Source organism: Phalangium opilio, unplaced genomic scaffold (assembly GCF_054372755.1).
Source record: "Phalangium opilio isolate 3A_F unplaced genomic scaffold, DU_Popi_V2 ptg000070l_1, whole genome shotgun sequence".
Classification (NCBI taxonomy): Eukaryota; Metazoa; Arthropoda; class Arachnida; order Opiliones; family Phalangiidae; genus Phalangium; species Phalangium opilio.
Window position 1 is genome coordinate 13,304,283 of NW_028324182.1, and position 14,409 is coordinate 13,318,691.

At 36.8% G+C, this 14,409-nt stretch overlaps 4 protein-coding genes across 7 annotated transcripts in view; 3 read left to right on the forward strand and 1 right to left on the reverse strand.

The window, feature by feature from the left end:
- dachs (unconventional myosin-IXb-like dachs) overlaps window positions 1–3,489 on the forward strand; it is a 33,197-nt gene extending 29,708 nt beyond the window's left edge. For all 3 annotated transcript variants that reach the window (XM_089843677.1, XM_089843678.1, XM_089843679.1), the window contains exon 17: window positions 21–3,489. In XM_089843677.1, the coding sequence (XP_089699803.1) occupies window positions 21–370 (350 nt within the window). In that variant the 3' untranslated portion in view covers window positions 371–3,489. The remainder of the gene's footprint in view (window positions 1–20) is intronic.
- mRpL15 (mitochondrial ribosomal protein L15) lies at window positions 2,493–3,444 on the reverse strand. The gene has a single exon (XM_089843751.1). It carries the CDS (start codon window positions 3,442–3,444, stop codon window positions 2,569–2,571), a length of 876 nt encoding a protein of 291 aa, XP_089699877.1. The 3' UTR covers window positions 2,493–2,568.
- Window positions 3,490–3,952: 463 nt separating the features above from the next.
- On the forward strand, window positions 3,953–9,993 carry LOC149661773 (alpha-taxilin-like). Of its 2 annotated transcripts, none has more exons than XM_089843717.1 (8): window positions 3,953–4,085; window positions 4,155–4,514; window positions 4,579–4,708; window positions 7,487–7,740; window positions 7,796–8,278; window positions 8,492–8,771; window positions 9,349–9,575; window positions 9,641–9,993. In XM_089843717.1, exons 1-7 carry the CDS (start codon window positions 3,981–3,983, stop codon window positions 9,459–9,461), a joined length of 1,725 nt encoding a protein of 574 aa, XP_089699843.1. In that variant the 5' UTR covers window positions 3,953–3,980; the 3' UTR covers window positions 9,462–9,575; window positions 9,641–9,993. The 2 variants fall into 2 exon arrangements, with proteins under 2 accessions (XP_089699843.1, XP_089699844.1); XM_089843718.1 differs by having other exon boundaries at window positions 4,158–4,514.
- A 964-nt stretch (window positions 9,994–10,957) lies between these two features.
- Window positions 10,958–14,281, forward strand: LOC149661774 (retinoid-inducible serine carboxypeptidase-like). The gene is made up of 11 exons (XM_089843725.1): window positions 10,958–11,278; window positions 11,358–11,415; window positions 12,116–12,440; window positions 12,518–12,592; window positions 12,661–12,771; window positions 12,852–12,980; window positions 13,055–13,160; window positions 13,235–13,411; window positions 13,478–13,555; window positions 13,843–13,997; window positions 14,066–14,281. The coding sequence occupies exons 1-11, from the start codon at window positions 11,203–11,205 to the stop codon at window positions 14,123–14,125; spliced, it is 1,350 nt and encodes a 449-aa protein (XP_089699851.1). The 5' UTR covers window positions 10,958–11,202; the 3' UTR covers window positions 14,126–14,281.
- Window positions 14,282–14,409: the final 128 nt, after the last annotated feature.

Consider the following 14,409-nt stretch of genomic DNA (forward strand, 5'->3'; position numbering starts at 1 on the left):
CATTTAATCACTCTTGTTAGATGATCCGAACGCCGAAGAACCTCTTCTTCGCAAAAGCGAAACTGTCATGGTAATTGGCGCGTCGGCTAAAAGGGGGCATCTTCTTGTTGAGCATCGTAACGGACAAACTATAGACGTGCCTTATCAATTTCTCGAATTAATGAGTCCCTCGGGTTGCGGGGCTTCATTTTCATCGTCACCAACTGGTTCAGTGGCGGCCGCCGCCCCAGTTTGTCAGTCAATGACGTCCCTTCCTTCCCAACAAGGCATGACGCCTTCTACCTCGACCAATCCAGTGTCTCCCCTACCCTCAAATTCTCAGTGCCCTTCATCCGGTAATAATGGCCAGGGTGGCGGAGTAAACATTTGATATTAAAGTAAGCCAGTTGTAAATATTTCAAGTCTTCTCCGCATCAGGAGACTTATTTGTACCTTTGAGACGAATAAGGTTAATTTCGACCAATCAGGGTTTGGACTTATCTTTCCCCAAATATTTTACTGTATTATATAAATATATATATTTTTTTTTACTCCCTCTTCATTTACTCTTTTGTATGATAAACTCTTGAGCTAAAGTGACAATTAATTAACTTGTACAGATCTACCACCTATCATAAGGATTTTTTTTCATTAAAGGGAGGGTGAAGTAGAAAATCAAGTGAATTTTTATCGATTCTTCTACTAATTATAAGACCAGTCTGCATAGTCAAACATTCAGGAAATACGAGCTCCGAATGATTTTCAAATTCAAATTAGGTTCAGATTTTGAGGAAAATTTTAAAGAAGGACCTCCGACCAATCGCGTAACGCCTTGCCTTTTTATTAACAAATTTCTCGTGGCACGCTCCATGTCTCGCGCCACGATTATCACGTCGCGCGCGAATTTAATCAAATCTCGTGATAAATTTCATTCGACACGGAACGTGCCACGAGAATTTTGTTAATAAAAAGGCAGGGCGTTACGCGATTGGTCGGAGGTCCTTCTTTAAAATCATCCCTAAAATCTGAACCTAATTTGAATTTGAAAATCATTCGGAGTTGGTATTTCCTGAATGTTTGACTATGCAGACTGGTCTTATAATTAGTAGAAGAATCGATAAAAAATCACTTGATTTTCTACTTCACCCTCCCTTTAAGTAGCAATGTGCGAAAATGCCAATTTCATAATTAATTCGTATATACAACTTAATAGCGATAATTATTAATTATTATAAAAAATGAATTAACCTAATCATGGGGTGTGCCAAATTGATATTATTTTTTTTTTTTTTGCGTTCAGCGTTTTTATTTGTTTTAACCAACTAATCCCGGCCGTGTTATGGGCATTTTTTTTTACCGGTAATGAAAGGGACAATTTATTAATTGGTCTTTTAATTAACATATATTTTTTTTTTTGTTTCGTTATGGTGACAATATGAAAATAATTTTTTTTTATTTCGCTGGTTGACAATATTCAACGTCGTAATATTGTAATAAATAGCATCTGGTATTTATTTGCAAAGAAAAAACAATTTGCAAACCGGTTCAGCTCTATAAAACGCTACTGTAATAAGCATTGCCAATTAACATTAATGTTAATTATTTTCTCCCCCAAAATATGAATACTACCTCTTATTTTCTCCCACATAAAAGTTCCTAGATGGCTAAGCTCAAAAAAAAAAAATAAGATGAAATAAATTGAAGAGTTTTAAAGGAAAATTTCAGGTAATGTAATATTATACCTTAAAAGAACGGCCTTTTTCTAAATATAAAAGGAAAAATTTTAAAAAATAAAATAATGATCTCTTATTACAAAATATTAGCATTTAATTAGTCTTAAAAACAATCAAGGACTACTGCGCCGCCATTGCTTTAGTGACGTGAACGTTTGACTCCTACGGGATTGGTTGAATTAGCGGTCTTATTCCTGATCAGCGCCACCTACATATAGCGGCGACTTTGAGAACTACTGTAATTGGTAAGCCAACCAGATGTCGCTAAAATCTGGTGACGTCATTTTTGGTAAGACCCCAGAGTGCCCGTCAGTGACGTCACCAGATTTTAGCGACTTCTGATTGGCTTGCCGCTTACAGTAGTTCTCAAAGTCGCCGCTATATGTAGGTGGCGCTGATCAGGAATAAGACCGCTAATTCTCACAGTTGAGAGAGTTAAGGGCTAAGGCCCACTCGATCACGCACGTAAGCAGACGACACGATACAAATGGCGGCGCATTAGTGATCGTTTTATGTCTAAATAAATGCTAATTATTTTGTAATAAGAGATCACTTATTTTTCCTTTTATATTTAGAAAAAGGCCGTTCTTTTATTTAAAGTATAATGTTATGTTAAATAAGTTAATTAAAACCAAAATAATTAAAACTCGTTGATAGAAGAAGGAAAATTTCAATCTGTCACGCGAATCTTTGTAATAATTATTGAGTTATATAGCCTTGAATTAAGACTTAAAAAATTTGTATGTAATCATGTGGGAGTAAACCAATTGTGCAAAATAATTTACTGCGAATTATTTTTATTAACATGATAATAATAATAATAATACATGATAATGCGTATTGTTGTTACAAATATTTAATCTAATTCATAATATTCTCTAATTTTTGGATCTACAGGTTCTATTATTTTCTTATCCTTTAAATTAACAACCCAACCAGGACGTAATCCGTAAAATATTTGTCTGGGGTCTTTCCTCAAGGTAAGTATTTCGTACATTGGATCTTTGGTCAAGTCGCGTAATTGGTAACCGTATTTTTGAGCCAAAAGCAATCTTTCCTTTGCAATTTCGTCAGGGTCAGCTAGATAACCTCTGTTTTTGGGGTCAGCGTAGTAACCAATGTCAAATTCATTGGGAATCTGACGTTTTGGTATTGGTTTTCCTTGACCAAAAAACTTGTAGGGATTCATCAACGCGTAAATACTGTTCATATCGTAAAAAGTGGTGGTTATAACTCCTCCATTTCTTTCAATGGCTGCTATGACTTGCTCTTTAGCGTATTGAACCTCTATGTTCACTTTAGCGGTGAAGGAATCTAAGCCTTCATCTGTCAAGTGGACGCCAAAATGGCGGTCTTCCGGTCTTAATGTATAATGATTCGATGCGCATAAAACACCCAAGTCAATTGGTTCTTCAGGATTGATTCTTCCATTGTCAATCATAAGTTGAAGCTTATCCAAGGACAGCGGTGGATATTGTTTCTTGAGATGGTGATTTTCGTAGTAAGGCTCTTTTGGCTGTTTAAGGTACCATGGCAGGCCATAACCGTCAAACCCAACCCGAACGTAGCTCATTTTCTGTTTCGAGCCTTTATGGGAGAATCCATGGCGTTTTCCTCCGTGTTGACCTCTAGCAGACCTCCTTTCCTTCATATTTGTGTGGGGATTGGGTCTTATATTGTGAAGATTAATGCGGGGTAGGTATCGCAAGACGTTTAATGACTTTTCTGACATATTTGTTTCTTAAATTGCCCAGTTCTTCAACTATTATTGCTTAACTGCAACAAAAAAGCATTGACTATAAAAGGGTCCGTATTTTTTTCAACGTAAGCTTGATAATGGGTCAGTACGAAGGGATTGGTCTCCCTGCCTTTAGACTCGCTCTAAGCTTAAGTTGATACAGTTAAAATAACAACGCTAAAAAAGGGCTTTAACGGATTGTATTCAATGTTTTGTTCTAGCATACAAGAGACACGACTTTAAAATTTATAATTTTATCGAATTTTACATTTAAATTTAATTAGAACTATAACGATGAACCTTAAATTTTATAATTACCAAAAAACGTTTCGTCTCCGCTGCCTCTTATGTAATTTATTCCGTCACGTGGTACAGTTTGGAAGCAGACGTCTTTGAGTAGTGGTATGGTTTTCTTTGTCCACTTAATATTTTTAATAATAAAATTAATTTACAGTTGTTAATTATTCGTTTAGATTAATTAAACTCTTTAATTAAGCTTAAATTACTCAGTCGAAAGCGAGACTTTATCCATGGCATCAGAAAATGGACTTTCTTCCGTCGAAAATAATGAAGCACGTGCGGAAGAACCAAGGCTTACTGAAAAAATGGAATGCAAGCCTCAGGACTCGGAGGAGGTAAAAGATTATTATTAATTAGTTTTAATTTTTTGAAAGCATGCTGATAAGAATAATAATTAATTCTAGCAGGCCTCATTACCCGAAGAAAGTTTACCAAAAGCCGCTGACAGTGTCAGTGAAATAAATTCTGTCAAAGAAGTTGTAGAGTTGCAAAATGCCGCAATACAAATAAAGTCAACTATTCAACAAACACTCGAGTCACATTCTGGGGATAAGGACTCTCTCGATTCCTTAACTCGAGATAAAATCGCTGCTCTTCAAAAAACCCTAATTGACACTACATCTGAGTCACCAAGCTCCAAAACTGAAACCCTTCCGAGCCTCAACATTGACCTGAAAATAGAAAATATATTAGAAAAAGAGGACAACTCTTTAATCTACTTGGTTGAAAATTCTGTTACCTCAGATATGGCTAGTGCTGTAGCTGTAAGTATAATTTTTCTAATTGCAATATTGAAAGGAAAGGCTTATAATAATGTACTTTTATTAGGAAGCCCCAAAGGTTGTGAAAGAACACGTAAAAGCCACCAAAAATGAAACGAGTAGTAGCAACAACAAAATTCGTAGCTCAAATTCTTCCCCTCTCACTTCTAGCAAGCGTAAAGGAGAAAAAACTACTGGTAATTGTGTATATTTATAGCAATAGAATAGACTAATGGCACCCCATGTTATTTCCCCATAGAGCTTAATACAGTCAAAGGCAGAGGGCTGCCATTACCCTATAGATCAAGAATAGACTAATGGCACCCCATGTTATTTCCCCATAGAGCTTAATGCAGTCGAAGGCAGAGGGCTGCCATTACCCTATAGATCAAGAATAGACTAATGGCACCCCATGTTATTTCCCCATAGAGCTTAATACAGTCGAAGGCAGAAGGCTGCCATTACCCTATAGATCAAGAATAGACTAATGGCACCCCATGTTATTTCCCCATAGAGCTTAATGCAGTCGAAGGCAGAGGGCTGCCATTACCCTATAGATCAAGAATAGACTAATGGCACCCCATGTTATTTCCCCATAGAGCTTAATGCAGTCGAAGGCAGAGGGCTGCCATTACCCTATAGATCAAGAATAGACTAATGGCACCCCATGTTATTTCCCCATAGAGCTTAATACAGTCGAAGGCAGAAGGCTGCCATTACCCTATAGATCAAGAATAGACTAATGGCACCCCATGTTATTTCCCCATAGAGCTTAATACAGTCAAAGGCAGAGGGCTGCCATTACCCTATAGATCAAGAATAGACTAATGGCACCCCATGTTATTTCCCCATAGAGCTTAATGCAGTCGAAGGCAGAGGGCTGCCATTACCCTATAGATCAAGAATAGACTAATGGCACCCCATGTTATTTCCCCATAGAGCTTAATACAGTCGAAGGCAGAAGGCTGCCATTACCCTATAGATCAAGAATAGACTAATGGCACCCCATGTTATTTCCCCATAGAGCTTAATACAGTCGAAGGCAGAGGGCTGCCATTACCCTATAGATCAAGAATAGACTAATGGCACCCCACGTATTTCCCCATAGAGCTTAATACAGTCGAAGGCAGAGGACTGCCATTACCCTATAGATCAAGAATAGACTAATGGCACCCCATGTTATTTCCCCATAGAGCTTAATACAGTCGAAGGCAGAGGACTGCCATTACCCTATAGATCAAGTATAGACTAATGGCACCCCATGTTATTTCTGAATAGAGCTTAATACAGTCGAAGGCAGAGGGCTGCCATTACCCTATAGATCAAGAATAGACTAATGGCACCCCATGTTATTTCCCCATAGAACTTAATACAGTCTAAGGCAGAGGGCTGCCATTACCCTATAGATCAAGAATAGACTAATGGCACCCCATGTTATTTCCCCATAGAGCTTAATACAGTCGAAGGCAGAGACTGCCATTACCCTATAGATCAAGAATAGACTAATGGCACCCCATGTTATTTCCCCATAGAGCTTAATACAGTCGAAGGCAGAGGGCTGCCATTACCCTATAGATCAAGAATAGACTAATGGCACCCCACGTATTTCCCCATAGAGCTTAATACAGTCGAAGGCAGAGGACTGCCATTACCCTATAGATCAAGAATAGACTAATGGCACCCCATGTTATTTCCCCATAGAGCTTAATACAGTCGAAGGCAGAAGGCTGCCATTACCCTATAGATCAAGAATAGACTAATGGCACCCCATGTTATTTCCCCATAGAGCTTAATACAGTCAAAGGCAGAGGGCTGCCATTACCCTATAGATCAAGAATAGACTAATGGCACCCCATGTTATTTCCCCATAGAGCTTAATGCAGTCGAAGGCAGAGGGCTGCCATTACCCTATAGATCAAGAATAGACTAATGGCACCCCATGTTATTTCCCCATAGAGCTTAATACAGTCGAAGGCAGAAGGCTGCCATTACCCTATAGATCAAGAATAGACTAATGGCACCCCATGTTATTTCCCCATAGAGCTTAATACAGTCGAAGGCAGAGGGCTGCCATTACCCTATAGATCAAGAATAGACTAATGGCACCCCACGTATTTCCCCATAGAGCTTAATACAGTCGAAGGCAGAGGACTGCCATTACCCTATAGATCAAGAATAGACTAATGGCACCCCATGTTATTTCCCCATAGAGCTTAATACAGTCGAAGGCAGAGGACTGCCATTACCCTATAGATCAAGTATAGACTAATGGCACCCCATGTTATTTCTGAATAGAGCTTAATACAGTCGAAGGCAGAGGGCTGCCATTACCCTATAGATCAAGAATAGACTAATGGCACCCCATGTTATTTCCCCATAGAACTTAATACAGTCTAAGGCAGAGGGCTGCCATTACCCTATAGATCAAGAATAGACTAATGGCACCCCATGTTATTTCCCCATAGAGCTTAATACAGTCGAAGGCAGAGACTGCCATTACCCTATAGATCAAGAATAGACTAATGGCACCCCATGTTATTTCCCCATAGAACTTAATACAGTCTAAGGCAGAGGGCTGCCATTACCCTATAGATCAAGAATAGACTAATGGCACCCCATGTTATTTCCCCATAGAGCTTAATACAGTCGAAGGCAGAGACTGCCATTACCCTATAGATCAAGAATAGACTAATGGCACCCCATGTTATTTCCCCATAGAACTTAATACAGTCTAAGGCAGAGGGCTGCCATTACCCTATAGATCAAGAATAGACTAATGGCACCCCATGTTATTTCCCCATAGAGCTTAATACAGTCGAAGGCAGAGACTGCCATTACCCTATAGATCAAGAATAGACTAATGGCACCCCATGTTATTTCCCCTTAGAGCTTAATACAGTCGAAGGCAGAGGGCTGCCATTACCCTATGCAACTCTAAAGTGTCTCTCAATTAACATATTTTTTTTTCATTGTAGATCAAGTTATGAAATGGTTATCTCAATGTGGGGGAACTACCGAAGACAAATTGAAGCTTTTATGCAAAAAATGTGTGGAAACTTTGGATGAATCGAAGGGATTTGAGAATAAACTTAAACAAAGTGAGAAGCAGATCACGACTCTAATGAAAGAGAAGGAACAGCTGCAAACCGAACAGAGTAAACTATTGTTAATCAGAAGCAGATTGGAAGGTTTATGCCGGGAACTTCAGAGACAAAATAAAGCCATTAAAGTAAGTTTAAATTTCTTAATTAGTTACTTAGAACAATAACTAATAATTCCTTCAGGATGAAAGTCTTTTAAGACTCAGAGAAGAGGAAGAAAAACGGAAAGAAATTGCCAACAAATTTCAATCCACTCTGAATGATATCACTAACCTAACTCAAGAAAATCAGCAAAGAAATTCAAAGCTCAAAGAGGAGAATGATGAACTTGCTAAGAAACTTAAGGACTTAATAGAGCATTATGAAGTTTGGGAGAAACATTCTGAGAAAGTTAACCAGCAGAAAGAACTGGAGTGCGAGTTAGCTAAAGCTAAATTAACTCAATCCCAGCTTCAACTACGTCAAGAACAAGAAAGCCATTTAATGGTTAAACAAGAGCTTCTGTTTAAACTCGAGAGCTTGCAAAATCATTGTAATCAATTGATTAAGAATGAGTTTCAAGTTAGGAGCGAACTGGCTGCTCATTTAACCAAATTTGAGGAATATCAAACCGAAGTTTCTAACTCCAATAAAGTTATTTCATCCTTTTCAACCGACATGGAGAAGGTATGATTTAGAAAATGACATCAGAGAGATTTAAGGTGGAATTCATAAACGTCGGACGCAACGCAATTTAGTACAGGCAAAGGCAGGGCGTCGTGCATGCGCAAAAGGCGGAAGTTTGCGCACGACGCCCTGCCTTTGCATGTACTAAATTGCGTTGCGTCCGACGTTTATGAATTCCACCTTTAATCTCTTGGTGTTTGCCTTTTTTTTTAGATGATAAAGAAAGTAAAGTCACTGGAAAAGGAAACAATTCAATGGAAAAGCAAATGCGAGAGTGCAAATAGAGCTTTGATTGAAATGGCTACTGATAAGCAAAAATGTGATCAAGGGATAATCACTTTGACACAGAAATTGACAACTTTGGAGAAACTTTGCCGGGCCTTACAAATTGAAAGAAACACCCTAAGATCTCAAATAAAATCCCAAGTTCCTTCCCAACAGACTGAAGTCATTACTGCTGCTCCTAATTCAACTGAACCTCCTTCAAATAAACGTAAGTTAAATTCAGTGGTGTGCGAGTCCCGTTTTTTCCGGTTTCGAGCCGAGTCCGAGTATCGAAACTAATTTCTTATCGAGTATCGAGCCGAGTCTCAAAAATACTTTCGAGTATCGAGTATTTAGATAGGTCAAATTTTGTTTGTTCTTTCGAGTAATTATCGAGTCTCAAATATTGACTTGTCGAGTAGCAATTTTGTAAATTTCTTGAAAATAACGAAGATTTTCAATTATCTAACATCTAACTAGTTCAAAAAGATTGTTAGTGATCAATTAAACATTGAACAATTGATTTTCAAAATAAATGCTCATGAACTCATCGTCTGCTATAGTTGTAAGCCTCGGACTCGAGTATTTGTCAAGTATTTAAGATGTTAAAAAGCTACTCGACTCTTTCTCGAGTATCTCAATGTGTTGTTATCGAGTATCGAGTCGAGTACTCGGCTCGATACTTGAACCGAGTACTCGAACTTAACGAGTACTCGCACACCCCTGAAGTTAATCCCATCCCATTCATTTTATTTGATTAACAATGTTGGTCAAAGAGGGAACAATTTAAACATTTTGTAACACAGAGGATAATGCAGCGGCTCCTGTCAGTCCACCAGTTACCGAAGAAAAATCCATTAAAACTGAAGAAACAGTAACTCAGAATGTTGTTAAATCAGAAGAGGTTTCTTCTGTATAGAAATGTTGCATTTAGTCCATAATTTTTTTGCCAAAGTTTTGAAGGTTTACTAAATTACTAGCCAAAATGTTTTCCTGAATTTGAATTTCATGTGTTTTTGTTGAAGTGAAATTGGTAAGTTTCCTCAGTAAGATCTAAAATAAAAGAAAATAATTTAATATTCCTATTTCTTCCGGCAGTTTTTTACTCCTTTTAAATAAGGGATACGGATAGTTAATGACTGTTGATTGATAAATGTCTAATTTAGACATTTTTGAGATACTGTAATGGCTAATAATAATATTTTATGGCCAAACTATTCTTCGGAATGTTCAATAATTATGATTTGATTTTCTTCTCTTTTAGCAAGTTATTTTGCTAAAAGATGCTTTAAGTGTTTTTTTTTTGTTTAAAACAATATAGTTTTTATTGTTGATTAAATCAGTATTTTCAGTTTATTCTAAACTGTATAAAGAAACTTAAAAAAGTCTTTGAAAATGTTGAAATAGTTTCTAAACGTCATTATTTATAAATAAAATTCAACAACCAAAAATGTTTCGTGGTTTATTTCATTAAAATCAGAAGTAAATAATACTTCTCTTCGAGAGAAGTGTACAAGCACAAAGCGGGGTAAGTGTAACCTCATTCTTCCCAACATCGGATCATTCGGAGCAAGGTTACTAAACCGAATCACATACGCGATAAATAGTTCCCTCATCATCTATATCTATATAAATCAAAGTCCTGACTGACTGACAGACTGACTGATAATCAACGCCCAGCCCAAACCGCTTGCCCTAGAAGGCTGAAAATTTGCAGGAACGTTACTCATAAGTAGTAGGCGCGTACTAAGAAAGATTTTTCCAATCCGCCGCCATCTTAAAAAATGGCGCCCAGAAATGTAAAAAATCTTCTCTATGCAACAGAGTCCGCGTTTGAAACGATTTCGAAAATATTTAGTACACTGGTTTCCTTTGACCTATAGGCGGGTTGAATGGTCTTTCAGGTTCGATTTGTTGCCATCTTTTTAAATGGAGGCCAAAAACTTAAAACCCTTCCTCATAGAATAATGTCCGCGTGAAAAATAATAAAAAATGTCCCGACGGGCTGACGGGCAACGCCGAGTGCCCTCGCTCCTAGGGTGCTACAAAAATATCAGTCATCAGTAAAATCTACCCATTCTTTATATCATTTTGATGGAAGTTCTTATTACACGCGAGCGACGCCGCGGGTAACAGCTAGTTACTCTATAAGCGCTTAACTATTTGGCAAGACGTGCTTGTGGTTTTTGTCCCACCCCAAGACGAGGTTTGTGGGTTGATTGCTGGGAATTTAGTACCAAACCATTATAGAATTCACCTTACGGTGCGATGCCCATCTGAAGTTTGATGAGCGGGAAAGCAAACTTAAAGGGTGAGCCTGGGAAGAATGACGTTACATAACTTAAGTATGAAGAGGATACAGAGTGGCATCCTTCTTCTATTATCCCCTTCTGTTAAAATTTAGTTATTTTGCGTGTACCTTTGGATGGGGAATGGAGGGACAGACATTGATAGCAAACTTGACAGCGGCTGTCAAGACCAAGTCTTATTGTCTTGCGATTTGCGAAATAATATATTATCAATGGCGAGTTAATTTTACTTTTGGTACATGTATTTATTCAATCAGATTAGTTATCTTTAAGTGGTTTTGAGCACAAATTTCAAAGCGTTTATTTTACTATTAAATCTGGTGATTTTTTTTTGAGTATAAGTGTGTTAAGATGTTGCGTAGAAATATTGTGTTGACATTTTTGGGCCTTTTATTATTCATAATTGGATTACCAAATGAAATTAATGGTTTGTTTGTTTGTTTCTATTATATTTATTCCTGGATTTAAGTTTAATATTAATTTTTATTTATTTATATAAATATCAGCTGATGGAAATGAGACAGCGAGAGAAGCCTGGAATTATGAAAAAGTTCGACCTAACGCGTATGATAATAAAACACGTGTTTAATTAAAAACTTTACAGTGAGGGAGGGGTCTCACACTTACGCAGATTCAAAAAATCGTATAGACCCCATTGAGGGGTCGCGCATTTACTCAGATTCACAAACTCTTTCCGACCCCTCAAAGCCAAGAATCCAATTAATTTGAGACCAAATCATGAAATATCTCCCATTTTATTTTTATTTTTCTTTTAATGTCCGACCCCCCCCTACCCTCCCCGTCGCTACTTGACATTGAGGGGTCTCACATTTGCACAGATTCACAAACTCTTATAAACCCCATTGAGGGGTCGCGCATTTACGCAGATTCACAAACTCTTTCCGACCCCTCAAAGCCAAGAATAAAATTAATTTGAGACCAAATCATGATGAAATATCTCCCATTTTTTTTTTCTTTTAATGTCCGACCCCCCCTACCCTCCCCGTCGCTACTTGACATTGAGGGGTCTCACATTTGCACAGATTCACAAACTCTTATAAACCCCATTGAGGGGTCGCGCATTTACGCAAATTCACAATCTCTATTAGACCCCCTCAAAGCCAAGAATCTAATTAATTTGACACCAAATCATGAAATACCTCCCATTTTATTTTTTTTCTTTTAATGTCCGACCCCCCCTCCCGTCCGTGGCTTTATTGTTTGTTTGTTTACATCATACATTATTATTAATAATTGTTTACAGGTACATGTTCTGGTGGTTAAATTACGCGGATGTTCCTAAAGACGGGTACCAAAGCCTACCATTAATAATATGGTTGCAAGGTGGCCCAGGGGCTTCTTCTACTGGTTACGGCAATTTTATGGAAGTTGGGCCTTTAGACGTTAATCTTAAACCTAGAGCAACAACATGGGTTAAAAAAGCAAACTTACTTTTTATCGATAATCCAGTGGGAACTGGTTATAGTTACGTAACAAATGATTCGGCATTGGCTACTAATAATGACCAAATTGCGTCAGATTTGGTTGTGGTCATTAGAGGCTTCTTGGATAAATTACCGGAATTCCAGGCAAATTTAATTAATTAAGAATAATTAAGTTTTCCCGGGTTTTTATTTATTATAAGATTTAATGGTACGTTTTATAGAAAACTCCAGTTTATATTTTTTCCGAGTCTTATGGTGGAAAAATGACCACTTCATTTGCTCTAGCATTAACTAAAGTATATATAGTTAATTAATTTATTAAAGACCGGGAGTTAGTTTATATAAACATTTAATATATTGATAGGCAATTAAAAGTGGCAAAGTAACTTGCAATTTTAAAGGAATTGCCTTAGGAGATTCATGGATATCTCCTATTAATTCTGTTGCTTCTTGGGGACCTTATTTATACACAACAGTTGAGTGTTTTGGATAATTAATTAGCTTTGAAGGGAATTTAAAAAAAATTATAACTGCTAATTAAATTACGTTAATTAGTCTTTGATTGATGTGGATGGAGTCAAAATATTGTCAAATTTGACTGATCAAATTAGGGCTGCAATTCATAATGGACAGTTAAAAAATGCAACTGCACTTTGGAGTGTGACTGAGGATGTTGTTGAAACAGTGAAGACCTTAATTTAATTATTAATCATGCCATTATTTATTTATTAATTAATCTATATTTTTAATTATTCTAGTTAACTAATGGAGTAAATTTTTACAATATTTTAACTAAAACTAGTCCTAGTATGAGTGTCAAAAATCAGCCTTTTAAGAATACCATTTTCTCTGATAGATATCTATGTAATATTAATTATTTTACCCAATTCCCAATTAAGGAATGAAAATAATATTAATTAGTTTAATTTTCGTCATAGACAACTCGTATTTGAGACATGTTGGTGCATTACAAGTAGATCCTTTAGCCGCTTTGATGAATGGCAAGATAAGAGAAAAACTTGGGGTTATTCCAGATAATGTAACTTGGGGTGGTCAGTCGGATAAAGTTTTTACAGCCCTGCAAGGCGACTTCATGAAACCAGTGACCAAAATTGGTCAGTACTAAATTATTCACCATTTAGCTTTGAAAATGTTTTTCAACAATTTTTATTCATCTTTAGTTGATTTACTTCTAAACACAACTGATTTGAAAGTCAATGTTTATTCAGGACAGTTAGATTTAATTGTTGATACAGTTGGTATGTTTATTATATTCTATATTTTGGACATGATAATTAGCCTTATTCCTGATCAGCGCCACCTACCCATAGCGGCGACTTTGAGAACTACTGTAAGCGGCAAGCCAATCAGATGTCGCTAAAATCTGGTGACGTCACTGACTGGCACTCTCGGGTCTTACCAAAAATGACGTCACCAGATTTTAGCGACATCTGATTGGCTTGCCGCTTACAGTAGTTCTCAAAGTCGCCGCTATGGGTAGGTGGCGCTGATCAGGAATAAGGCTAATTTAGATAATTTTTTCTAGGAACTTTGAAATGGGTTCATGGTTTAAAATGGACCAATATGAACAACTTTGAAAATGCCAAGAGAGTTCCTATTGAAGTTGATGGAAATACAGTTGGATTTCATAAATCATTCAAGAACTTTGCGTTTTATTGGATATTAAATGCTGGTCATATGGTAAAAAGAATTTTTTTTTTGACAATACATAATTGTTTTTTTTTATTATTATTTTTGTGTATATTTAGATACCATCAGACGCTGGAGTTGCAGCGCTAAAAATGATGGAGATGATTATATCAAACTAAATGTTAGGCTTAATTTTCAGTGTCATAATGTGTTTTTTTATCATAATAAACTATTTTTTTCGGGTTTTAAATTATATGAATGGATAAATAAAACCACTTATAAAAGTGGAGAGTGTAAAAAAACTATAATAAAACATCTACAGTAAAGCATAATAAGTCTTTTTTATTTTAACATTTGTACTTTGCAATTACAGTTATTATTGCACGTGGAAGATTAAAATTTGAATTTACCGCCGATGAGACGTCACGAGATGGATCATCCCGAATGACGTCATCATCACGTG